Source organism: Gymnoscopelus braueri, assembly GCF_963280865.1.
Source record: "Gymnoscopelus braueri genome assembly, chromosome: 8".
Lineage (NCBI taxonomy): Eukaryota > Metazoa > Chordata > Actinopteri > Myctophiformes > Myctophidae > Gymnoscopelus > Gymnoscopelus braueri.
Window position 1 is genome coordinate 9,283,110 of NC_137609.1, and position 27,258 is coordinate 9,310,367.

Sequence of the window (27,258 nt, forward strand, 5' to 3'; positions counted from 1 at the left end):
TGTTGTCATTTTTTTAGGGCACAAAGGCCAAATGCCAGGGCAAGAAGGCCATCAAAAAAAGAAAAATATTTATAAGTCCACAGAAATAATGAATTTAACTTGAAGGTTAAGGATGATTTTATTTTAACATTGTATAAGAATAGTATAACTATCTGTGAAATATAACCCATTTATTTCACAAAATATTGTGTTGGCAAATGACCAATATTTAGTTATATAGGTCTCAATATGTCACATTCAGCCCTGGACTTCACTGACTGAAGTAGGGGTCGCATTAATCACATTAGATTCACAGATTAGAGATTGTATGTATTTTCCCCAAATGAAATGTGATTGAACTTGTACTAATATTGACTTGAGTTGATTTTTCACTATTTAAAATATAGTATTTCTTAATTATTCATAATTACAGCTTGTAGATTGGCTATTTTCACAATTTTAAATGGTTTTTAAATAATAATTTGAAAAGAAGGAACATACAAGGTTTCCACCCGAAAACGACAATATATAGCCAATATATGGTTCTGTATCAGTGTATGAGTCGGTTTTAGCAGATTTCATTCTAATTGGCTACTATGCCTACCTATGAATTTCATGGGCCTGGGTAGGTCACCCTGACCTGGCGGAGATCTGCCCTGTTGCGCACACTCTGCACAGTAGTACAACAGGTGAAAGCAATTAACTTAAACGATGACTGTGCTGCGCACCAAAAAACGGTCTAAAACTTAAAAACTGGAACATATGCTAGAAATCAAACCTACCATTGATTGGTTCAACAGGCTGCGTTAGATTTATCTCCTGTTTAGCCCGGTAATGCTTTTGTGTCGTATTACACAGTGTTGCGGGATTCCGACGGTTCATATGAGGCTCGAAATCAAACCTACCTACCACTGGTCATGTGATGTGCGCAGCTCAACAAAAGGCACTGGTGTCTAAAAAAACCTGTATTGACAGGAAAATCACTCAGGAAAAACAGTGAAATCAGCTGCTGGCGCAGCTGGGGCACCACGGCCACTGTGGCCGTGAGGGCATGAAGTTTTTCAAGGGGAACATGGCCAATGAGATGGGCCGCAGTGAAATTACTACCCTAGTTACAAGTAAAAGTCCCATTTCAAGGTTTCAAATGTATAAAAATCTTTTGGAAATAGCACATCTCTGCTATTTTCAAATGGCCGAAATGTATATAGGGGGTAAGTGGGTAATGTATGTTTTGTAATAATAAACCAAATCTACAAAGTAACTAATAACTAAAGTTTTCAAATAGATGTAGTGGAGTAGAAGTAAAAGTATTGTTTTGTGGAAATACTCCAGTAAAGTAAAAGTACCTCAAAATTGTACCAAAGTACAGTACTTGAGTAATTGTACTTAGTTACTTTACACCACTGCCACTCATTAGGAACATGTAAGGACAGAGTATAAGGACAGTGTAAACACACACTTGAGCTTAAATACTCAATGCGTTATTGTTTGCTTTGAAAACTATCTATTCCACAGTGACAGCGTTGCAGTAATTAGTCTGTACAGTGGTACGGTATAGGAAAGCACTGTGTTTGAACTCACAGTCAATAAGGACTTTAAAGAACGACGGCACACTCAACACAAGCTATTGAGTGTCCTTGAAGCTCTTGAAGAGTCTATTCCTGTCATAGCGTCCGCTGTCGGGCGGAATCCTTTGTATGTTCCCAACCGTCACTTTTCAGGAAATGGGGAAAAAAATGAACGTGTTGTCCAATGGAGTTTAGTCAAGCCTTTGTTAATGCTTTTCCCTGGTTCAATATTTATAAAACCCAGAGACGTGCTTGACCACTTTCACTTCCAGCAGTTTTTTTTTCTTGAAAATATAGAAAATAGTTGATAAAATAGTTTTTTCTCTTTCAATTGCAAAGTAAAGAGAAGTTGTCCATGTCCACGGTATTCACACCACAACAGACAGACAGACAGACAGGCAGACAGGCAGACAGACAGACAGACAGACAGACAGACAGACAGACAGACAGACAGACAGACAGGCAGACAGGCAGACAGGCAGACAGACAGACAGACAGACAGACGGGCACACTGTACCTATGAAGGAGGTCTCTCCCAGGTAGCCTCTCCTCCGTAGGACCACCTCCAGGAACTTGTCCCCCTCGTCCACCACGTAGTACTCTCTCTCCAGGGAGATCCAGGCCCAGTCCAGACGGAACTGTTGTCCCTTCAGCTTGTTCCCACCTGGACACAATAAACAAGGGGACACACAACAGGTCAGAACATGGTATTATTATCACTGTTCCATTGGGGGGAGATATGCCTCTGCTTTTGATATCCCCCCTCTCTGGTCATTTATTTTGATGGGGATATTGACGATTATGCTTTATCCCTGCTTCTGGTCAGACTGACTTAACCCATTAAGACCGGGAACGCATCTGTGTCATTTAAAGATTTATTTGGCTATTCAAAAATAGCAGATCTACAAGCTACAAAAATCGTGAAAATGTGTGCAAATCTTTGAATATATAAAACATTTTTAAGGCCAGCATTTTTAACTCAAATCTTTCCTCCTGGGGGATTCTACAAATGTCTTCTAAATCCTAAACAGTTTAGTTTAGGACTGTTTAGAATTTGAGCACCACTAATATTATAGCAACATACGTTTTTCAGAAATCTCTGACATTTGTAGATGCGTTCTCGAATTGAATGGGTTGAACTGATTTGTTCTATTACCTGGTACACCTCTAGTGTGGACACACACTCTTTCTCTCACAGGTGTGTGTGTGTGTGTGTGTGTGTGTGTGTGTGTGTGTGTGTGTGTGTGTGTGTGTGTGTGTGTGTGTGTGTGTGTGTGTGTGTGTGAGACTGTAGACTGTCAGATATGTTTGATAATATCACAGTGTGGCACTTCAATAAAAAAAAAAGATGTATGTATGTTAATCAGATTTACCCTGGTGCCCATATTTTCTTCACATGTTTCACATTTTCAAAGTGTGTCAAAAGTTGTCAAAATCTCTCAAAGATTTTGATGTATTTCTTTATTTAAAAAAAAGCTAAAATAGCTGATCTACAAGACACGTTGTGACTTTGTACATACGCAATTCTCACTATTTGTCCGATGAAGAAGTATATAGGGTTTAGTTGGTTGTCTTTTCTCTCTCTCTTTTTCTCTCTTTGTCATTTTTTTGTTCTTTTTACAAATGGACCCCTGGGTATTATTATGATTATTGTTATTTTCAAGGTTAGTCAGCAGTGTTCTCTCCCTCTCCCCCTCTCCCTCTCTCTCCCTCTCTCAAAAAGAAAAATTCTAGTTGGTATTTCCACAATTTTTTCCTCTGATGTGAGCAGTTTAAACTAGAGCACGTCCAAGACCTTGCAGCAATTTAATGTTTAATGTGCGCCCGAGCCTCTCTCCGTAAAAAAAAAAATTAATTTGAAGCCCTGTGTGAGAGGAGGGGTGCATGCCAGGGCACACTGCTGCTTAATATAGAATAACGTCTCAGAAGAAGCGTGGGTCGCCCCGGTCTCTCCTTCCGCTCCGCCCTGTGTTTTTATTCCACTACGTACAGATGAAGCCCTCCGGATGTTTTTAACCCTTTACGACCGGGAACGCATCTGTGTCATTTTAAGATTTCTTTGGGCTATTCAAAAAATAGCAATTTTTTGGAAAAATCGTGGAAAATTTGTGAAAATCTTTAAATAGTTTTAAAGCAAACATTTTTAACTCTGATCTGTTCTTCTAGGGGTCCCCGGAACAACATATTTTGAGATGGGGGGTCCGCGGCCAAATGCATCATTTTGGTGGTCCTTAACATGGAAAAGTTGGAGCACCACCGATATAGCAACATACTGTTAGGATTTAGAAAACATCTTTAGATTATGTATTTGGCCACGGACCCCCATCTCAAAAGGTTTTGTAATAGGGACCCCCCCAGAAGCTAGGATTTGAGTTAAAAAAAATGTTCTCTTTAAAAATATATATATATTCAAATATTTGCGCAAATGTTCAAGATTTTTCAAAAATATCAGATCTACAAGCTCGGTGCCGCGCTATGAGCCGCGCTATGAGCTTGTATATCTGCTATATTTGAATAGCCATGGTTGCACAGATGCGTTCCCGGTTTGAATGGGTTAATAAAAAGCGGAAAAAAACACGAGGGTGAAATTCTCTGATCGCAGCAGGGGAGCTTTATAAAATAGCTCAGCATCCATGGCATGGCACGCAGTGCAAAAGTCCACACGTGTCTAACCAAATGTTTATGTTTACATCTCATAACTTCATTATAGGTTCCGCTGGAGCAGGTTTTCCCTTATTTAAAGGGATAGTTCACCCAAAACATTACTTATTTTCTATCAATTACACACCCCATGACACCTTGAATTCAAAGTCGACACTTTGATTCTCCTTACCGGAGCCGCCGACGGTCATCGAATTATTGGCTTTAGGAATGTGAGAAAAACATGCGAGGGGGTGAACTATCCCTTTAAATGCGGGAAAATTCATGGTTTTGGACAAAGACATACTGTACAACAGTGATATTCAACTGGCGGCCCGCGGGCCAAATCCGGCCCCAGCGGAGCTTTCTTGTGGCCCCTGGAACATGTTCTTGTTACATGTTCCAATGTTAAATTAAATGTCAATATTTTGTATTATATGGTTGGTTGTACAGGATGACCATTTTGAATGTTTCAGTAAACCATTTACTGAAGCTTGTTAATGGTTAATCAACCATTAACAGATAAGAATAAAATGTAGGCTACTATTTAGAATGGAGGAATATTAGTGACTCACTCAGGGTCCAAATTAACACCTACCAGTACTGCATTTGCAGTCAAGACACTGCTACAGAAAAAAGAAAAGAAAAAAAAGTATAAAGACCTTTTCATGGTACAAAGAAACAAAACAGCCGTAAATGTTGTCTACTTCCATACTTCTAACTACTTTCAATGTAGCTTTCAAGTAGTTCGGTAATTATTATTATTATTTTCACCATGTCACTACAAACCACAACAGGGGTTTTGAGTGCAGTTCATCCATCACAAACCAAACCATCCATTTTGTAACTATTTCTGAGTTTTGAGTGGATGTTGTTAACTAAACCAAAGAATGTATTCTCCTTATGCATCCATTATCTTGTATGAGCTATGTCTTTGTGGATTTTGTCCATTTTCCATCTTTGCCATCTTCAACCACTTCAAATGATAAGACCTTGTGCCCTTATCACCCGGGCGCTCAAAACAAACAAAATGAAAAATCCTTTCATTCATACAAACATGTAAACACTTCACCTGGTCCCCAATACTCTTTTTACAAAGATGCTTCCATGCCAAGGACCCGTGCACAGAACATACTGAAATAGCTACTTCCTATTTTCTTAATATCGAAATCTAAGCCTGTGCACTATAAAGGACTGACAGAAATGTTCCTCTCAAACATCAAAATGCATGAATGCAGTATGAAGCAGGCCCTAATAAGTTACCATAATGGACATAATGTGTCCATTATTGTGTCCAATCGCACCTACAGTATAGCACACAACAAACAGTAAACGGTTTTGTTGTCACGGTCTTGTGGCCCCTGACTTCAAGTAATTTTACTATTGTGGCCCCCTGCCTAATCTAGTTGAATAGTCCTGCTGTACAAGATGTCTGTCTGTCTGTCTGTCTGTCTGTCTGTCTGTCTGTCTGTCTGTCTGTCTGTCTGTCTGTCTGTCTGGTGAGTGTTTTGCTGCTAATTGTCCCAAAAAAGACAGCAAAATCCTGAAAGATTGCTGCTATTTGTTTCAAAAAGCTTTGTACCCTTGCCAACATGTATAATATAACATTACAATGTGACATACAGTAGCTCTGTTAACACAATGCTGAACCCCCTCCAACTTTCCCCATGTTTTTCTTAAATTGTTTTACTATGTTTTGACACTTGCTTTGGCAATGCAAACGTTATGTTTTATCATGCCAATAAAGCTCCTTTGAATGTAATTGCATTGAGTTGTTCTTAAGGGAGGTGTTGGTACGGTAAATGATTGTGTGTGTGTGTGTGTGTGTGTGTTGGTTGCAGGCTAAAAGATATGAGCCACTCAATAGACGTCAATTAAACAATCAAACAATTAAACACACACTTACACACAGGAAAGGATGCCCCCTCCACTCCTCCCCCCCCTCCCAAGGCAAAAAGGACCTCCTGATGCTACCCGCCCCCCGTCCCCCCCGCATGCAACCACAGGCAGGAACACAGAGAGAGAGAGAGAGAGAGAGAAAGCATCATAAAACCCACAATAAGGCTTGAGATGAGGCGTGTGTGTGTGTGTGTGTGTGTGTGTGTGTATGTGTGTGTGTGCGTGCGTGCGTGTGCGCGACTGCGCGTGTGTGTGTGCTCGTAATTCAATACTTGTGAGGTCCAAATGTACCCCCACACGTATGGTAGAATGTGACAAATAGACATTGGTGTGGAGGACTATACGACTAGACTTATACGATTATAGGAAAAGATTCACAACAATTGTGAGCTTGTAGATCCACAATTTTTCCAGATATTCTCAATGCTGTCCTAAGACTTTGATGTACTACATAGTATAGTAATACAACTATGTGAGTGTGTGTGTGTGTGTGTGTGTGTGTGTGTGTGTGTGTGTGTGTGTGTGTGTGTGTGTGTGTGTGTGTGTGTGTGTGTGTGTGTGTGTGTGGTGGGGGGGCAGGGGGGTTGTAGGAGAAGAAGAAGAAGAAGAAGAAGAAGGGGTGTGTGTGTGTGTGTGGGGGGGGGGATCTGTTGTTACTCTTTGTGGAGGTGAACAATGGCTAGCTATGCTTGGAATGCATGCAAGTCGTTTAAGGGTGTGTGTGTGTGTGTGTGTGTGTGCGTGTGTGTGTGTGTGTGTGTGTGTGTGTGTGAGTGGTGGGAAAAAACGTTAATTTCACTTCACTTCAACGATTTCGTTCACAGCAATGATTCGTTCAAATGATTCGTTCACGTTCTCGTTCAGTAGCACTATTTTCTAGTGAAAAACACCATCGCGGGAGCATTATTATTACATTGCGCGTAATAAAGAATGTCCTGTGTACAGGGGGAGGGGATGGGGGGCATGAACGATAGCGTGCCGCGAACGTAACAGATTCAGGTAGTGAACGAGCTCGTTCACGTTCACAGTAATGAACCCGTTCTTTTGAACTAATCGATCACGAACGACCCATCACTAGTGTGTGTGAGCATGCAAATACATGTGTGCACTTGCACGCATGTCGCGTGTATGGGTTATCTGTGTGCGTTTGTGTGAATAACTAGTTCGCTCGCGCGTGTGTGTGTGTGTGTCATTTTGTTTGATGTTGTGAGGTCATGACCTTCATGCTTCTTACAAGAGGAATGATAGAGGACCATTCTTTAAACCGCAACGACAGAGGCCTTTTGTCACACGCACGCACGCACGCACGCACGCACGCACGCACGCACGCACGCACGCACGCACGCACGCACGCACGCACGCACGCACGCACGCACGCACGCACGCACGCCTGTGAGAGAAAGAGTGTGTGTAGCAGGTAATAGAACAAATACATTTAGCCCATTCACTCTGGGAACACATCTACAAATGTCTTCTAAATCCTAACAGGTTTCTGAAACACCACATGTTGCTATAATATCAGTGGTGCTCAAACTTTGTCATGTCAAGGACCACCCAAAATTGTATGTATTTGTTCCAGGGACCCCCCAGAAGCAAAGATTTGAGTTACAAATGTTGGCTTAAAAATATATATATATATATATTTGCACAAATCTTCACAATAAAAAAAAAATAGCACGCTCTTTTACTTGAAGCAGAGTATTTTCTACATTGCAGCATTGATACTTTTACCGGGAACGCATCTGTGTCATTTGCCGCGCTATGAGCTTGTAGATCTGCTATTTTTTTTTTATCGTAAAAAAAAAATGTTTGAATACAAAAAAAAAATCTGTTAGGATTTAGAAAACATTTTAAGAATCGGACTCAGGCCTTCATGGGTTAAGTAACAAATATGAGTATTTTTTCCACCACTGGTCCCCGGACCACTGGTTGACAACCACAGCTCCATATCACCTCAGATGAGCTCAGTGCTCAGACAGACAAATAGACAAAAAGGTGTCTCTCTTCTCGGTCTGTCAGTTCTCTCAGTCAGAATCACTTCAAACCATCTGAGTCGTGCGGGATAAAAGACCTTTCACAAGGTGCTGACCACGGGGAAGGAGAAAGCGCTTTGAAATCATCCAATAGAGCTAAATTCACTTCACAGTCTCTCCTTTCAAAGGCTGCAGCACCCAAACACTCACTGCACTTCTTTTCACCCAATTAGGCATCTTAGAGTCGCTGTCAGGCAGAAACCTTGTATCTCTATATTTCAACATGTTTTGTGTGTGAGTTAGGGCATTCACCGAATAGTCGAATATTCGAATATTCGAATATCAAACCGACTATTCGACTATCAAACCACTATTCGATTATTCTATATATTTTTTTATTCTACAGCAGACACGCAGCTGTGAGCTCTGGTGTGACGTCAACTCGCATTCCTTGAGTCGAGTCATCAATGCCATTGAAAAAAAAAAGAAAGAAAAAAAACTTTTTTTAAAATGTTTTATTATTTTATTTTTTATAATCAAATCGATTAATCGAACATTCGAATACTTATAGGTCGAATAATTCGAATGCTAAAAATCACTATTCGTGAATGCCCTAGTGTGAGTGTGAGTGTGTGTGTGTGTGTGTGTGTGTGTGTGTGTGTGTGTGTGTGTGTGTGTGTGTGTGTGTGTGTGTGAGTGAGTGAGTGAGTGAGTGAGTGAGTGAGTGTGTGTGTCTGTGTGTCTGTGTGTCTGTGTGTGTGTGTGTGTGTGTGTGTGTGTGTGTGTGTGTGCGTGCGTGCGTGTGTGTGTGGTGGATAGAAGTATACCCAGATATTTAACTTAATTAAAAGTAGCAATACCACATTATAAAGAATATAAATAGCCAATCTACAAGCTCACAACGCGTCGCATAGCGACACGTTGTGAGCTTGTAGATCTGCTATTTAAAAAAAATGTTGTACTTTTACTTTTGGTACTTTAAGTACATTTTGATACCAATACTTTTGTACTATTACTCAAGTCAATTTTGAATTCCGGACTTTTACTTGTAACAGAGTACTTCTACATTGCAGTATTGATACTTTTACTTAAGTAAAACATTTGTGTACTTTTTCCACCACTGATGAAAAGTAGGCTATAATTGCTCTCTGTATCATGAATAGGTGTTTTTTATTAAGGAGATACGCGTTTGTTTCTCTCAATTTTTTTCATCCTTTTCTTTCTTTTTACTGAATTCAAAATGTCCTTTTATAATGTGTTTTCCTTTGCTTGGTGTTTAGTTTAAAGCACACTGAATTACCTTGTTGTTGAAAAGTGCTGCTGTACAAATAAACTGGCCTTGCCCTTGTGACTAAAATAATGACTACATTGTATCCATTGAAACATATGCTGGTTATTTTTCTTATCCATTTTCTGTGAAGATATTATGAGGTTTCCAGTGGTGTTAAGTAACTAAGTACATTTACTCAAGTACTGTAGGCCTACTTAAGAACAATTTTGAGGTATTTTTACTTTAATGGAGCATTTCAAAATTTCAATACTTACCTCTACTCCACTACATTTCAGAGGCAAATACTTTGACCTAGAGTCCTAGACAAGTCTTCTAGCTTGCCAAAAGAAATGACCCCACACTGTTTTTCAGTAAATATACTTTTACTGTTCCTAGTATTGACACCACCGGTTTCATGTTGAACAGAACCCGATCCAGGATCAATACAGGCATTAGTTCTCTAATATTTAAACAAAGTGTTTCCAGTCTGCTGTGGTTATTTTCACACCAAACGCATGGTCAGCACATTTATACATGCATGAGGCAATAATCCCTTCATCCATTCTTAACCCGTTAAATCGGGGAACGCATCTCTGTCATTTTAGATTTCTTTGGCTATTCAAAAATAGCAGATATAAGCATGAGTGCGGCACCGAGTGCCGCGCTACGAGCTTGTAGATCTGCTATTTTTGAAAAATTGTGAAGATTTGTGAAAATCTTTGAATTTAAACTTCTAAAGTGAACATTTGTAACTCAAATCTTTGCTTCTGGGGAGGTAATAATTTAGTTTACAAATGTTCACTTTAAAAATATATATATTCAAAGATTCGCACAAATGTTCACGATTTAAAAAAAAATAGCAGATCTACAAGCTCATAGCGCGGCACTCGGTGCCGCGCTATGAGCTTGTATATCTGCTGTTTTTGAATAGCCCAAAGAATTCTTAAAATGACACAGAGATGCGTTGCCGGTCTTAATGGGTTAAACAGAATGGGCTTTATTTGCATCATGTAAACCAAGCCGTGTGCATGTTGGTTCTAGTTGATTTGTCAACCTCCCGAACGCAATCACACACACACACACACACACACACACACACACACACACACACACACGCACACGCACACGCACACACACTCAACGTTAAGCCTAGAACACATGTCCGCAGCATCCACATATCGTCGCTGTCAAGGCAAAAAAACTCCATATTTTTTTCTCCGTGTTTTTCCGTAAATCTAACGCCCTACTTGATCATACTACAGCCAGAGTTTCCATATTTTGTGAGAGAAATAAGCAACCCGGTCGAGGAAAACAAGCCCAAAAAAAGCTACTTAGGCCACATGAGCACTTTTAAATCTATATATGCCTCTGATATTTGAAAATAGCCGATCTACGAGCTTGTATTTCTGCTGTATTTTCAAAAACTCTTGCAATAAAATGTGGAATAACACAAAATGCTCCCCTGGGCGCAAAACAAGCCCAAAAAAACTCAACTAACTAACTCAACGCAACTAACCATTTTTTACAAGCATCTTTACAGCTTATAATAAGCCGACATGGCAACACTGACTACAGCGTCACAAAAAAGCATCAAGCTCGAAAGCACAAGCTCGAAAGTTTCTTGTGGATCTCTATTGTTGATACTTTGAAAATGTAATCCTGAAAAAGTAACCGTTTTGGACTTATGAGGTATTTCCACCGCGACATAGACGATACTTAGCTATTCACGTCATATGCTATGCATCCTGCATCCTGACAGCTGCTACGATCGCTATCGATGTCCAGTTAAAGGCTTTAAATAAAAAATCTTCAAACATCCTTCAGATCTGAGATGAGAGAGTATTGCAGCAGATTTGCGCCAAATCGCTAGCAACTCTTTCTTACCACAAAAAAACACTTACATTTTTTATGTGCTATTCATTCAACTTGTGGCTTCAAACATGTTTACGTTCAGTTCATAAGCAATAGAGCCAGAACTATGAGTTTAGACTGCACACTTTCTTAAGCACTTAAGCAACTGCAGGTCTACTACGGCTATTTAAGTTATTTAAAAGTTTCGCTGATAAAAAACGATTGACCGGAGAGGAGGCGATATCAAAACCAGAGGCTCCAATCTCTCCCAGAAAATACAACTTTGTAGTTGTAGCAGTGGTTCTCAAAGTGGGGTAGAGTTCTCAACGGGCCTGAAAATTAAGGCCCGGCCCATACTGGGCCCTAACTGGGCCGGCCCAAACAGGGCCACAATTACCACAATGTTAGGCCCGAAAACCCGAAAAAACCTGTAGAGTCATGGTGTGCGTAATGTCCTCAAAGTCACACATCCAACAAGCTTTGAACTGAGCAGATTGGACCTTCCGTTCTAGAGATAATGGCCAAAACATCTTGAAAACGTCCACTTTCGCCAATTTTCAATGTTTGAGTTCTGGCCATTTTTGGCAGTTTCTTTGTTATAACACGGGCTAGGAAGGTCGGACGGTAACGAACTAGATACCTGAGTAAAGTTCACTTTGCGTTGCATCCAACGCATCCACCGCCATTACCGGCCATTACCGCCATTACCGGCCGTTACATTTATTTTTTGGGGGTAATAGATTTTATTTCTTTTTTTTACATAATAATGACCTCCATCACCCCGGCAATGAACTGGTGACTCTGCTACCATGTGGCAAGCGGTAGCAGAGCAGCAGGGCCGGATCCAGCATGGGCTCAGTTTCTATTCCCTAAACATGGCATATAATAGATGTACAGGCTGTGACTTTCCTACTTTCCTAATCCCCATACATCATAACGCATGTCTAAATACTGACATTATTTATACAGTACGTACATACAGATATACTGTGTACACTGTGTACAGTACTTGAGTAAGTGTACTTAGTTACTTTCCATGCATGGCGAGAGAGTATGTTTTGCACCCTGTCCGTCCATCCGTCCGTCCGTGTGTGTCCGTCCGTCTATGAACAGCTAATCTCCGACACGTTGGCTTGATCGCAGCGAAACTGTGCACACACACTCCCTGGATGCCAATTCCAAACCTCTGCCCTAAATGTTTCACATGGGCTTGTTATAGCGCCACCAGGAGGCCGCTTTTTGCAAAACAATTTTTTTTGACAGTACTCCTACAGAGTTTGTCCAAACGTCACGCAAATCGGTACACAGTATCTCTATAGTCATTAAACGAAACCGGTAGTTCAGATTTGTCATATTCCATCCTGATTGGCTAAAATGTCTTCCAAAGTTTGCAGGAGTGCTCTGTTTTGAACAAAATGCCTCAAATCATGATCACAGCATGCAATTTCCCTGAAATTCTGCACGCACATTCCCACTAGGCCAAGGAATAAATGCCAATTAATCTTTTTCAAATCAGTCTCATGGTGGCGCTATAACAGGCCGATTCGTGTTTTTACCTTATAACTGCACCGATCTGTATAAAACTTTGTATGCGCACTCCCTAGAGGCCAAGGAAAAACCTTTGCCCTGCATTTTTCACATCTGCCTTTTATAGCGCCACCAAGAGGCCGACTTATGTAAAACAAATTTGTTTATATTACTCCTTCCCATTTTATCCAAATTTCACGCAAATCGGTACACATGATCTCTATAGTCATGTGATCAAGACGGATCTGTTTGATTTTTCATATTCCATCCTGATTGGCTAAGATTAACATCTAAAGTTTGCAGTAGTGGCTTGTTTTGAACAAAATGCCGCAAATCATGAACGCAGCGTGTGATTGCGGTGAAACTTTCCACACACATTCACACTATGTTGAGGAACAAATGCCACCCTTTAACATTGGCCTGTTATAGTGCCACCAGTAGGTCAAATTTAGCAAAACACATTTTTAGATCAAATCATGAATAATAATAATAATAAATAATAATCATGAATGCAGTGTCCGATTGCCGTGCACGGCCTAGGAAGAAATGGCACCCTTTTCACAATGTCTATTATAGCGCCGACAGGAGGCCAAAATAACCTACCTGACCTGGCGGAGACCTGTGCTCCGAGGAGCACTTTTTCTAGTTTATAATGTTTTTTAAGAAATAAGTGTTTGGGAAGAACCGCTGATCTACAAGAATGCTCAGTCCGTTTTATAAAATGACATGCTGTCTTTTGTTTGCCGGTTTACGGAGGCATTTAGCGATTAGAATAAATTACAAACCATTAGAAGTTTGCAAACAAGAGATAGCGAGGAAGAGAGAGCACCACGAGAATAACGGGAGCGTGAAAAGCCAGAACAATGGAAAAGGAGATTAGAATCGAGGTGTTTGCTTTATTCAATCTTTAATTAAAAATGAATTTGAGCAAAGCCCCCCGCCATCTGTCCCACAGAGCTTCAATGAATCTGTGCTTCCGTCTACCTTTAATCCATTAAGACCGGGATACTCATCTGTGCCATTTTTTAGATTTCTTTGGCTATTAAAAAAATAGCAGATCTACAAGCTCATAGCGTGGCACCGAGTGCCGCGCTATGAGCTTGTAGATCAGCATTTGTTTTCAGAAATGTGTGCAAATCTTTGAATGTATGTAATATGTGTTTTATAAAACATTTTGAACTCTGATCTGTGCTTCTGGGGGGGGGGGGGGGGGGAACAACATATTTTGAGATGGGGGTCCGCGGCCAAATACATATCATTTTGGGTGGTCCTTGACATGGAAAAGTTGGAGCACAACTGATATAGCAACATACTGTTAGGTTTTTGAAAACATTTTTAGATAAGTATTTGGCCCGCGGACCCCCCCCCCCATCTCAAAATGTTTTGTTCCAGGGACCCCCCAGAAGCAAAGATTTCAGTTATAAATGTTCACTTTAAAAATATATATATATCCAAAGATTTGCACACATTTTCAAGATTTAAAAAAAATAGCAGATCTACAAGCTCATAGCGCGGCACTCGGTGCCACGCTATGAGCTTGTAGATCTGCTATTTTTGAATAGCCCAAAGAAATCTTAAAATGACACAGATGCGTTCCCGGATTGAATGAGTTAAATTACATGATTAAAGAATATTAATTGATCGCCGTGCTATGGATCCATGCAGTGTATGGGTCTTAAATGTTGATGTACTCCCACAGAAACTTTAAACTTCATCAGGTTTTAAACTCTCTGTGTTGAGGTTAACATGGGGGAGTGTTAATTAAAAGTCAATTCAATTAATGTATATTGCTGCTGCGGTATGGGTTGGTCGTGTGTGTGTGTGTGTGTGTGTGTGTGTGTGTGTGCGTGTGCGTGTGCGTGTGCGTGTGCGTGTGTGCGTGTGTGTGTGCGCGTGTGTGCGTGCTCTAAATCTCATCAAATGGTTGTTCCGTGGGCTCAAATGCCAAATAAACAGTGGGGGAAAAAGTACTCGCATTTTCTACTTATGTAAAAGTATCAATACTGCAATGTAGAAATACTCTGTTACAAGTAAAGGTCCGGAATTTTAAATTTACTTGAGTAAAAGTACAAAAGTATTGTTATCAAAATGTACCTACGTTTTCAAATGAATAAATATCCTTTGAAAATAGCAGATCTACAAGCTCACAATGTGTCGCATCGATTCGCGACACATTGTGAGCTTGGAGATCGTCTTTTTTCAAATGGCCGAAATGTACATAGCGCTGAAGTGGTTGATGTATGTTTTGTAATAATAATCAAAACCTACAAAGGAGTAGAAGTAAAAGTGCAGAGCATTAGAAATACTCAAGTAAAGTACAGTACTTGTTACTTTACACTGTGAATACATAATGGATCTTCATATGAAAAAGGTTAAAAACCACTGATGTAAATAAATCCTATATTGTATAATCAAATTCACATGCCCTCTTTCACACACACGCACGCGCGCGCACACGCGCACACACACACACACACACACACCCACCCACCCACCCACCCACCCACCCACCCACCCACCCACCCACACACACACACACACACACACACACACACACACACACACACACACACACACACACACACACACACACACACACACACACACACACACACACACACACACACACACGCACACGCCTGAAGGCTGGGGAGCAACCAACCATGCATAGCAACCAACTCTAGCTCATCGGGAGCAATTAAGTGGTTTCACTGTGTTTGCTGAAGGACACTTCGAAACGGTCAGCATGCAGTAATTGGACCGGGAACCTCCCTAATTGTCCCGACTGGACCTCCAGGGTCATATAGTGGAACAAGCAATGTCTCCTTAACCCAATCAATCCGGGAACCCATCTGTGTAAAAAAATGTAGACGTCTTTGGGCTATTCAAAAATAGCAAAAAAAATAAAAGCCACATAAATCTAAAATGACAGAGATGCGTTCCCGGACTGAATGGGTTAAACCCATGACCCACCTAATTCCAACACCCTTTGCTAGTTTGGGATGGCAGGGTTAAGCAAATATCCCTGGGATTGATTGGTATTTAGTGCTCAAAGACAGTCACAGAGACAGTGCCCTCAACACCCTGTCAAACTACTTCTCCACAGCCACGACACTAGAGGCAGCGACCATGATCAATCAAAAAGGGAAAAGCAATGCACTCACAATCTGATCCAACATGACCGTCACTGAGCCAGGTGTGGACTAGGGTGCAAACAGGTAGTCCAACTAATTAAAAACAAGTTAAATTATGTAAATAAGAGGTTTCTGCACAACAGCAACAATATAAACCATTCCACTTGCTACAAGATTATCGATTTTTTCGATAGAATCATATTTAAATGTTTCATGACATTCATTTTCATTTATTTATTTTTTGTTTTGTTTTATGACTGCAATTACACCCTTCAAAACCTGAACTTTGAACATCCAGTGGATTTTCTGTGGTCTGGGGTTTTCTGAATAATTAGGCTAAAAAAAGTGCTGCCATTGTCCCATGGACTATGACGTCACAGTCCATTAATCCCGCCCCCTCTCCTCCTTGCCCCTCCCCTCCTCTATCCTTCTCCTTTGGGGGGGGGGGGGAGCAGAGGCGATGATTGACAGGCAAAATCCCTCAACAGCGACACCCACAGGCAAATAGTTTTTTTCTTCATTGCAGCTGAAAAGCCCTCAGAACACACAGAGAGAAAAAAACCTGCCATGGCTCACTGGAGTGGATTGTTAAAATCTTTTAAAACACGTTTGAAGGACAAGACTTTTAATGTTTTGTAAATCTGAATGTCATGAAACCTTTAAGACCATCATGGATGGCTGCAGCCCTGTAGTGTGGAGGACACACGGCACAGTGACTTCAGGACAATGTGGATCTCATGAGAAACACGTTGAAATGTCAAGACGGAGCAGCAGGGACAGAATGAGGCTTTACATCACACTGAGAGGTGTGAGAATTACACACACTGAGACACTGTCTGTCCCACAGGACCCTCCATTTTTACTGCAGTCTGAGAAAGAAGAGGCATTGTGTGGAGTTCTAGTTCTGGAGGCTGTCAATTCAGAGCCAGAAAAAAACTCTGATTTGATACGATTCTACAAATGTCTTCTAAATCCTAACAGTTCTCTGAAAAAACGTATGTTTCTGTATCAGTGGTGCTCAAACTTACGAGCTTGTAGATCTGCTATCTTTTAATAGCCAAAGAAATATAAAAAATGACACAGATACTTTCCCGGTCTTAAAGGGTATTTCACTTTCAAAAAAACTTTTGGTGATTTTATCATCTACTCAAGCCTTTGCGAGCCCCCCAGACAGTTTTTAAGTTGCTCGATTCAGTATTTAGATATTTGATATTCATTTTATCTGACACGACCCCTTCCTATACAAACCCATTGTAACTTCAAACTCCATTTTAACCATGTTAGATTCATCAAAAACACCCGTCCTTGGTTCTGGTGACTCACCCTGCCCTCCTAATGTGTGAGGGGGCCGTGTTTTTCCGAGATTGTTTTTCATTTATTTTATTTTATTTTTTAATTGTATTTTATTTTTTTCATTTTCCAAAAAAAAAATTAAAAATAAATGAAAAAAGTAATTGAAAGAAACACGGCCCCCTCACGTATTAGGGAGGCGGTATGAGTCACCAGAACCAAGGACAGGTGTTTTTGATGAATCTAACATGTTAAAAATGGAGTTTGAAGTTATAATGGGTTTATATAGGAAGGGGGCGTGTCTGATAAAATGAATATCTAATATCTAAATATTGAATCAAGCAACTTATAAACTGTCTGCGGGGCTCACAAAAGCCTGAGTAGACGATAAAATCGCCAAAAGTTTTTTTTAAAGTGAAATACCCCTTTAATGGGTTAAAGTTTCTATTTGAGAATATGTAACCAACAAACAAATACACCATAATAATTATATAATGTTTAATAGATAAAAACAAAACATAGGCGACTACAAGCTTGCATAGGCTATTTTGGAAACCTTTTGAATATCTTTGGTTAAAAATTGGCTACTTAATTGCCATAATTGCAATTGAAAAAAGTCAAATAATAATATTGTTCTAACCAAGGATACGGGCACAATGAGAGAAAGAGAATTAAGTTGTGTAGATGTTTTTTGTGGTGATGTGCACCCACCTGTATTTGTGTGTGCTCAGCTAATTTTGCAGTTGTTTGAGGCCGTGTGTGTGTGTGTGTGTGTGTGTGTGTGTGTGTGTGTGTGTGTGTGTGTGTGTGTGTGTGTGTGTGTGTGTGTGTGTGTGTGTGTGTGTGCCAACAGCCACATTAAGACAATTACAAAGTCAGGACTTATGTCTCAGCAAGATTTATAAAACACTTGTCCACGCATTCATCTCCATCAGACTGGACTTGTGTCTTTACAGGTCTCCATAAAAAAAGCATCCATTTCCCTGTGAAAGCATTTATTTCCCAATAATGCTGCTGATCTTAAAACATTGAATGGTTTATAGGGGCCAAAATACGTCCTGAACCAATCCAGACCTCTCAGGTCGTCTGGGACATAAGTCTGCTTTATGAACCCAGAGTCACAATTAAACCATTAAGACCTGAGGCCTTTTAAATCAGTATAGTTCTCAAACTTTTTCCTGCCAAGGACCCCCCAACTTGATATGTTTTTGACCGCGGACCCCCATCTGAAAATGTTCTGTGCCAGGGACCCCCAAAAGAGAGGGGTTGTGTTAAAAAAAAACATTTTTCCCCCAAACATTTTCAATCACTTTAGAGTTCAAAAGTTTTCAAAAATAGCAGATGTACAGTATAAGCTCGCAGCACGTTTGGATAACAGTGGCGGATGGATTCATGAACTAAACTACAGAGGTGATGTCTGCCAGGTTAATGCATATGACAACACTAAAGTATCCCCATTATGCAAGTAAATACAATACAATTCTGGATATATTGTGGGTTAACCCATCAAAACCGGGAACGCATATGTGCAACCACTTTAACCATTATTTTATACTTTAGCTATTCAAAAATAGCAGAGTTAAAAATGTTCACTTCAATTCAAAGATTAGCACACATTTTCATTATTTTTCCAAAAATAGCAGATCTATAAGCTCATAGCGCGGCACTCGCGCTATGAGCTTGTAGATCTGCTATTTTTGAATAGCCAAAGTATAAGATAACGGTTAAAGTGGTTAAAATCTAAAATGACAGATGCTTTCCCGGTCTTAATGGGTTAATAAACAGGCCTATACATATTCATGCGCGTGTGTGTGTGTGTGTGTGTGTGTGTGTGTGTGTGTGTGTGCACATGCACATGGCGTAGCGCTCCGCTAGTTAAAACATCCACAGTACACCACTGGTGGTTGTGTATGCAAGTGCACGTTCGCATTTCTGAGTGTGTGCTCATAATGATGTATGAGCTCCTATCTATGCATATTTATACTGTAGTGGCCGTGAAAATGAGATGAGGAAAGGTCATGTTGATGTCTAGCAACACTGTTCAATACAAAATAACTGAATGTCCAAGTGCATGTGCATGTGCATGTGCGTGTGTGTGTGTGTGTGTGTGTGTGTGTGTGTGTGTGTGTGTGTGTGTGTGTGTGTGCGCGCGCGTGTGCGCGTGTGTGTGTGGTGTGTGTGTTTAGACCTATGTAGATTGGCTATTTAAACAAACAAAACAAAAAATATATATGTATAAAATAGGGCTGAAGTGGTTAATGCATGTTTTATAACATAATAATTTAGATCTGCAAAGTAATTAGTAACTAAAGTTTTCAAATAATTGTAGTGGAGTAAAAATACAATATTTGCCTCTGAGCTGTAGTGGAGTAGAAGTAAAAGTACTGAAAACTGGAAATAATCCCATGAAGTAAAAATACCTGAAAATTGTACTTAATTAAGTACAGTACTTGAGTAAATGTACTTAGTTACTTTACTTGTGGTGAATTCAATTGACCTGATGGCCCGAGGCATAGACTAGATATTCAGCAGTAGTGCTGAACTGGAATGCTCTGAGGGTGTACGTGTGTTTTTCCTCGTTTGTTTATTTATCAATTCACTCTTTTATAAATAAGTCAACTTGTTATTGGGCTTGTTTTTCCTGACCACAATGTTAATGTATATCATGTATTTTGGATAGCATGTTGCTGTAGACAGATGCTAGGTTCAATGTTTACCATGGTACCATAGTTGTACAGATTATTATTTTGATATTATATCGTTTAGACCAGGGGAGGGGGCAAATCTTTGTGTGATAAGAACCTTTTGCTTTGCTTGTAGATTGGCTATTTTGGCTTTTAGGGTTAAAATGGCAAAAACATAAATAAATAAAAAAGACATTCATAAAATCACCATCCTAAAATGCTTTACTTAAGTAAAAGTATCAATACTGCAAAACAGAAATACTCTGTTACAAGTAAAAGTCCGGGATTCAAAATGTACTTGAGTAAAAGTACCAAAGAAATTGGAAATACTCAAGTAAAGTACAAATACCTCAAAATTGTACTTAACTCATTGAGTGCCAATGACGTCGCAGACGTCACGTTTTTCGTAAGCCCAGAGTGCCAATGACGTCTGAGACGTCATTTTTTTTTTTTTTTTGAAAAAAAAGGTTCAGAACCCAAGATATGATGATTTGAAGATTTGCTGCTCCATTCACTTCTTGTTTAACTTTTTAACTGAAAAGGCTGTATCTCGGCTCCAAAGCACTTTTTTTTTACAATGTATTTTTGGCCTTGGCACAGGGGTGATATAGCCAGAAATATTTTTGGCACTGAATGAGTCACATTGGGTGCCAGAGGTTTATTAAAATATTATACGTTGAGTGCCTGCATTTCTTCCATCCACTTGCGTTATACGTTTCGTGCTGTAGAAGCCCCGACGCGGAAGTGCATGTAAACAAAGCGTGCGTGCGAGACGGCGGAGGTTCCCGACTAACGCCTGGAACAATAATATTTCTAACACGATCCTCCATTGCAGCGTGATCGCCGATCGAAAACGGCTCGTTTTCACCACATTAAAAAAGAAATGGAGATATTAAGCTTTTAGTCAAGGAGATAACATTGAAAACGCCGACCGGAAGGATTTTTGACATGGAGCCAGATCCAGCCTCTTCTTCTCAGAAACTCCTTGGGTGATGTCAAAGTTTCGTTTTAGCGCCCCACGTGGCCCACATGTATAAAAATAGAATTGGGTCAAAAACGGTCCGGACCGTTTTCGGCACTTCTCGTTTGGATCCTCAAAAACGGTCCGGACCGTTTTTGGCATTCAATGTGTTAAGTAAATGTACTGTAGTTATTTTCCAGGACTGGTGTGCGTGCGTGCGTGCGTGCGTGCGTGCGTGCGTGCGTGCGTGCGTGCGTGCGTGCGTGCGTGCGTGCGTGCGTGCGTGCGTGCGTGCGTGCGTGCGTGCGTGCGTGCGCGTGCGTGCCTGTGCTCGCTCGCACAAACGCTCCCTTTGCACGTGTGAGTCTGATAGTGAAACGGAAGCAAAGTGTTAATTGTCCCCTCGCCTCAGAAGATGTAAGGAGTTTTGCTCGCAGCATCGATGCAAGAGTAATGCATGGTTCATATCCGCCCGTTCGATACGCCTCCAGGCATGACGGTGCCACTGATAACTTTTTAGCGACCCCCTCGTGGTGGTGCAACACCTTCCCAGTGGTGTAAAGTAACTAAGTACATTTACTCAAGTACTGTACTTAAGTACAATTTTGAGGTACTTTCACTTTACTGGAGTATTTCCAATTATCAGTACTTTTACTTCTAGTCCACTATTCAATTCAATCTTTATTTCAGACTCATGGTCCATATCCCAAACAGAATGACAAAAAAAACATGTACATAGTATCAGAGGCAAATATTGTACTTTTACTCCACTACAATTATTTGAAAACTTCAGTTACTAGTTACAGTACTTTGCAGATATAAATGATTACATTATAAAACATACATTAACCACTTTAGCCCTATTTTATACCTAGGCTATTTTCTAACATTTTAGTGTTTTTACTTTTGGTACTTTAAGCACATTTTGATATCAATACTTTTGTACTTTTACTCAAGTAAATTTTGAATTCTGGACTTTAACTTGTAACAGAGTAGGCTACTTCTTCATTGCAGTATTGATACTTTTTACTTAAGTAAAACATTTGAGTACTTTTTCCATCACTGACTCCCAGTGATAAAAAAGTGACACGCGGTACGAGTAGCGAGGAGATCGGCACTTCCTTTTGAAGTTCCCTGCTGCTGCGACGCACCTCGTAAAAAGAGCCGGGCGTTTTCGCTGACGTCTACATGATGAGGTATAGTATATAGGCCTCGCACCTTGGGCCAGGCTCGGGGACAAGGAAATGATGATGGCTGCCCTGAGGCGCGCATGTTGGATCTGTGTGTGCGTGTGCATGTGCATGCGTGTGTGTGCGTGTGTGTGCGTGTGTGTGCGTGTGTGTGTGTGTGTGTGTGTGTGTGTGTGTGTGTGTGTGTGCGTCAGATCAGTGATAGCTCCTTCCGCCTAGAAGCATCTTTCTTTTCTACTCGTCCTGAAGGCTGACACACAAAGGATGAAGTCTTTGTTGCATACATACGTACATACATACATATACATACATACCCCCCCCCCCTTACCATCAATGTAATATTTTGTTGCTGTCGGGCAGAAACCTCTTATCTCTATAGTCACACGAAAGCATCAAAAGTAGCAGATCTGCAAGCTCGAAACGCGGCACGAAGAGACGCGTTTTGATGAATTAATGAATTAATAGCTGGCAGTTGATGTGTTAACACGTTCCCTATGGAAGAAAAAGGAGAAGGGAGAGGGAGTCCCGCACACTGTCTTCACTTATAAAGAGGTTTTCATTTAGGATGCAACGTTTCGGCCGCTTGGACCTTCATCATGGCATCTGATCTGACAATGTTTTTGTTCTGGTGAAAAGAGGAGAGACTCGTCTCCCCACAGAGACATCGTTTGTTTACATCCGGGTTGAAATAAAAAGAACGCTGGATCGTCAAAAATACTCAAAATAAGGTAAGTGGCGGATGGATGAATTCATTAATGAATACGTCGGTGGCAGTTGATGTGTTAAAAGACACACAGGTCTAACGTACTGCCACTTCTGAGCCTTGTGTGTCTGAGCGCCGAAACAAGATTCTGTGCTCTGTCTGTGTCTCCGTCTCTCTCTTATCTCTTCCTCCAACCATTTCTCCCCCCACCCCTCCCCTCTGAAACCCCTTAAAGTGACTCTTCAAAGTGGCTTTTCAGCGACGTGGCGCGTCTCTGTTCGACTTCAAGAGCTGTCAACCTTTTTAGCATTAGCTGTCATCGTTGGGCGTTGCAAGAAGTCTTTCGCCCCACACTTCACGCCACACTTCTCAATTTACTTTAGAACTACAACTTGCACACACAAAAAAGGCGTAATTATTATTTCTAGAGACGTGATCAAGGACACAAAATGAAATCATTTGGAGTGTAGATTTCACAGTTTGCCAGAGGTGTTGGGGGGGGGGGGCTGTCATAGCAGTGTGATTGCTCATAATACTGACAAAGTGAGTGAAATATATTTGTGATATGATTGCCAATTAAAATGTAAAAATATACCGCCCTAACCCATTCAATCCGGGGACGCATCTCTGTCATTTTTAGATTTCTTTGGCTATTCAAAAATAGCAGACCTACAAGCTCATAGCACCGAGCTATGAGCTTGTAGATCTGAATTTTTTGGGGAAAAATCTTGAAAATGTGTGCTAATCTTTAAATATATATTTTTTAAAGCGAACATTTGTCAAATATTTGTGTTCCAGGGACACCCCCCCCCCCCCCCCGAAGCAAAGATTTTAGTTACAAATACTCACTTTAAAAATATATATATTCAATGATTTGCACACATTTTGACAAATTTTCAAAAATAGCAGATCTGCAAGCTCATAGCACAACACCGCCGCGCTATGAGCTTGTAGATATTCTATTTTTGAATAGCCCAAAGAAATCTAAAGTGACAGAGATTGAATAGGTAAAAAAAATAAGCAATTAGAAAGCAAATAAGTTAAAGCAAGGCAAAGTGAATACAGGGAGGTGAACCAGATGTGGGGTTTATTGAGAAAGTTTTCCCAACTAAACACTCAGTCAAACTGCTTGTTTGGTTTAGATGGCTCCGTATACCAGATCAAGATAAAAGACAAGGTTGAAATTGGATGGAAAATGGGAGCCGAGACAGACGGCAGCTAAAAGAAAAGAAAAAATAACAATCAAACAAGAGCCAAGATAGCTAGCGATGTGAGTCATCCTAACAGGAGTAATCTGTTTTTGTCGTTTTTGGAGATTTCATTTGTCTTTGATCAGAAGAAAATGGTTTGGTTGTTTATGCGTCGGACACGCTTCAGCTGTCAGCAGCCCAGAAATACACAAACTGAACCCCAACTGATTAAAACAATGAATCCTTCAACAGGAGCAGCACTCTATCTCTACATTCAACCATCCAACAAACTGATACGACTACTACTCGGCCTTAAGCCCATGACCCACCTAATTCCAACACTTAGCTAGTTTTTTTTGCAAGTTCCAAATTAAATCATGCCGAATGCCCTGACACCATCCATAAAAGGATGTGTGACACTGGTTTATTTCATCAGGAGACCACAAGGGGAGGTCAATGTAAATTCCCATAGAAAGGAGGTTGTCATTCACTGCCACCGTTTTTCCATTTTCTCATTTGTACATAATAGTGTTTGTTTAATTGTTGGTGACATGTCTTATTGTGTCTCTCATCTCTCTCATCTCATCTCTCTATCTCTCTCTCCTCTCATCTCTCTCTCCTCTCATCTCTCTCTCCTCTCAGTAATGAGATGCAGAGTGCGAGACGGCTGACATTCAGAGCCACAGAATGTGATCACCGCCCGCAGACCAGCTCCATCAGCCACACGCTGACACGTGCACCACGCGCGCACACACACACACACACACACACACACACGCACGCACAGACCCGCAACAAGCACAGGTTGACAACCAGACTTCAGCACGGTGACCTAAAATTGAAAATCTGAGTGTCAAGTCAAGAAAAGTGACAGTCAGACAATAGTCACACGCACAATAGAATCTCTCTGACACACAAGGGCACATCGTTTTGATCCCCCCCCCCCTCTCCCCTCCGGCACAACGGCAGAACACTGGCAGCCTGATAGACACAGACACAGATAAAATAATAATACTATGGGAGACGCTATAGGATACGCACACAGACTGGATAACAGGCAGAGCAATAGAAAGGGAAATCAGTGGTGGGAAGTATACATGTTGTTGCTGTCAGGGCAGAAACCTCTTATCTCCATGTTTTTTTAACGCAGGACTTTTAACTTGTAACAGAGTATGTTAAATATCTCCACCACTGATGGAACACAAGAAACAAGACGGGAGACTGACAGCTGGAGGAGAGACAGATGAAGACCATGATGATGATGATGATGATGGTGGAGGAAAGAGTAGGATCTTAGGAGATCAGAGTGACAGCGAATTCCTGAATTCCTGAATGTAAAGAGATAAAGCAGAGCCTATTCTAAAGCCAGGCGACTTGACTCGGTCTATATCTATGTGTGTGTGTGTGTGTGTGTGTGTGTGTGTGTGTGTGTGTGTGTGTGTGTGTGTGTGTGTGTGTGTGTGTGTGTGTGTGTGTGTGTGTGTGTGTGTGTGTGTGTGTGTGTGTGTGCGTGCGTGCGTACGTGCGTGCGTGCGTGCATGCATGTGCGTGTGGGTGCGTGTGCCTGTGTGTGTGTGTGTATGTGCGTGCGTGCATGTGTGTGTGTGTGTGTGTGTGTGTGTGTGTGTGTGTGTGTGTGTGTGTGTGTGTCCGTACCTGCGGTGGTGTTTTAGCGGACCACTTTAACACTGATAGGTAAACACAGGTGGACAGTCTAACAATGGCAGGTCACAGGGGTTAAAAGGTTAAACCTAGCCAATCAGCAGCCGGTCGCCGTGGCAACAGCGGCGGGTTTAGGCCCGCTGGCGTGGTTTTAAAAAGACCCCCTCAGGTCAAAGGTCGTCCTCCCCACCAGGTGAGATCAAACAGGTGAGATGATGGACAGAATGCACCATGTCAGATCAATGTCAGTGTTTTTTTGGGCCGGAATTAAAGTGACATTGTTTGTTAAATTATTTGGTATTATAGCAGTGGTGGAAAAAGTACTCACATTTCTTACTTTCGTAAGAAACTTTGATACTTTTCGTATCAATACTGCATTGTAGAAAAACAAGTAAAAGTCCGAAATTCAAAATGTATTTGAGTAAAAGTACAAAAGTATTGGTGTCAAAATGTACTTAAAGTACCAAAAGTAAAAGTACTAAAATGTTTGAAAATAGCAGATCTACAAGCCGACCTACAAGCGTTGTGAGCTTGTAGATCAGCTATTTTCAAATAGCCTAGGTATAAAATAGGGCTAAAGTGGTTAATGTATGTTTTATAATGAATAATTTTACCTGCAAAGTAACTAACTAAAGTTTTCAAATTATTGTAGTGGAGTAAAAGTACAATATTTGCCTCTGAGATGTCGTGGAGTAGAAGTTAAAAGTACTGAAAATTGGATATAGAGAGCGAACTCACAAAGGATACAACAGGACAAGTGAAATTGGAACTGAAACACTATGGAATTGAAGCTGACAAATGAGATCAGCTATTTTGACATATAGGCCTAGTAGTTAGTTGGGTAAACAAGAGGTGACAATGACACTAATTTAGGTTGCATTCCATTCAGGTCAAAAAAGAGTCAGGGTGCTTCTATTGTTTATGTTGGCTCACTGGAAGGACTCTACACTAAATGGAATGGAGCCTTTGACTCTGCTACACCAAATGGAATGGAGCCGTCAGTACTAAGTATCATTAATTAAACCTGTGTTTATACCTGCTGGGTGTGGTGCAGTGGTGGAAAAAGTACTCACATTTTGTACTTAAGTAAAAGTATCAATACTGCAATAAAGAAATGCTCTGTTACAAGTAAAAGTCCGGAATTCAATTCAATTCAAGTACAAAAGTATTGGCATCAAAATGTACATAAAGTACCAAAAGCATTATGCAGAATGTCCCATTTAAAATGTTCAAATGTATAAAAATATTTTGAAAATAGCAGATCTACAAGCTCACAATGCGTCACATTGTGAGCTTGTAGATCTGCTATTTTCAAATGGCCGAAATGTATATAGGGCTGAAGTGGTTAATGTATGTTTTGTAATAATAATCTAAATCTACCAAGTAACTAGTAACTAAAGATTTCAAATAAATGTAGTGGAGTAAAAGTATAATATTTTCCTCTGAGATGTAGTGGAGTAGAAGTAAAAGTATTGGAAATTGGAGTAAAGTACAAGTACCTCAAAATGTTACTTAAGTACAGTACTTGAGTAAATGTACTTAGTTACTTTCCACCACTGCTGTGGTGTATTTGTATGTGGCACTATACGGATGGAAATTAGCTCACAGCAAAACCACGGCATGTTTACATGATACCATGTTTATCCCATTCAATCCGGGGACACATCTCTGTCATTTTAGATGTCTTTGGAACAACACATTTGACACATATAAAATATATATTCAAAGATTTGCACG

The 27,258-nt window shown here is 40.6% G+C and overlaps 1 protein-coding gene across 1 annotated transcript in view; it reads right to left on the reverse strand.

The window, feature by feature from the left end:
• Positions 1 to 27,258, reverse strand: part of LOC308090608 (FRAS1-related extracellular matrix protein 2-like) — a gene marked incomplete at its 3' end in the record, with an annotated part of 169,103 nt that overhangs the window by 107,456 nt on the left and 34,389 nt on the right. The window contains exon 5 of the mRNA XM_080435850.1: positions 2,065 to 2,211. Within this exon, the coding sequence (XP_080291976.1) occupies positions 2,065 to 2,211 (147 nt within the window). The remainder of the gene's footprint in view (positions 1 to 2,064; positions 2,212 to 27,258) is intronic.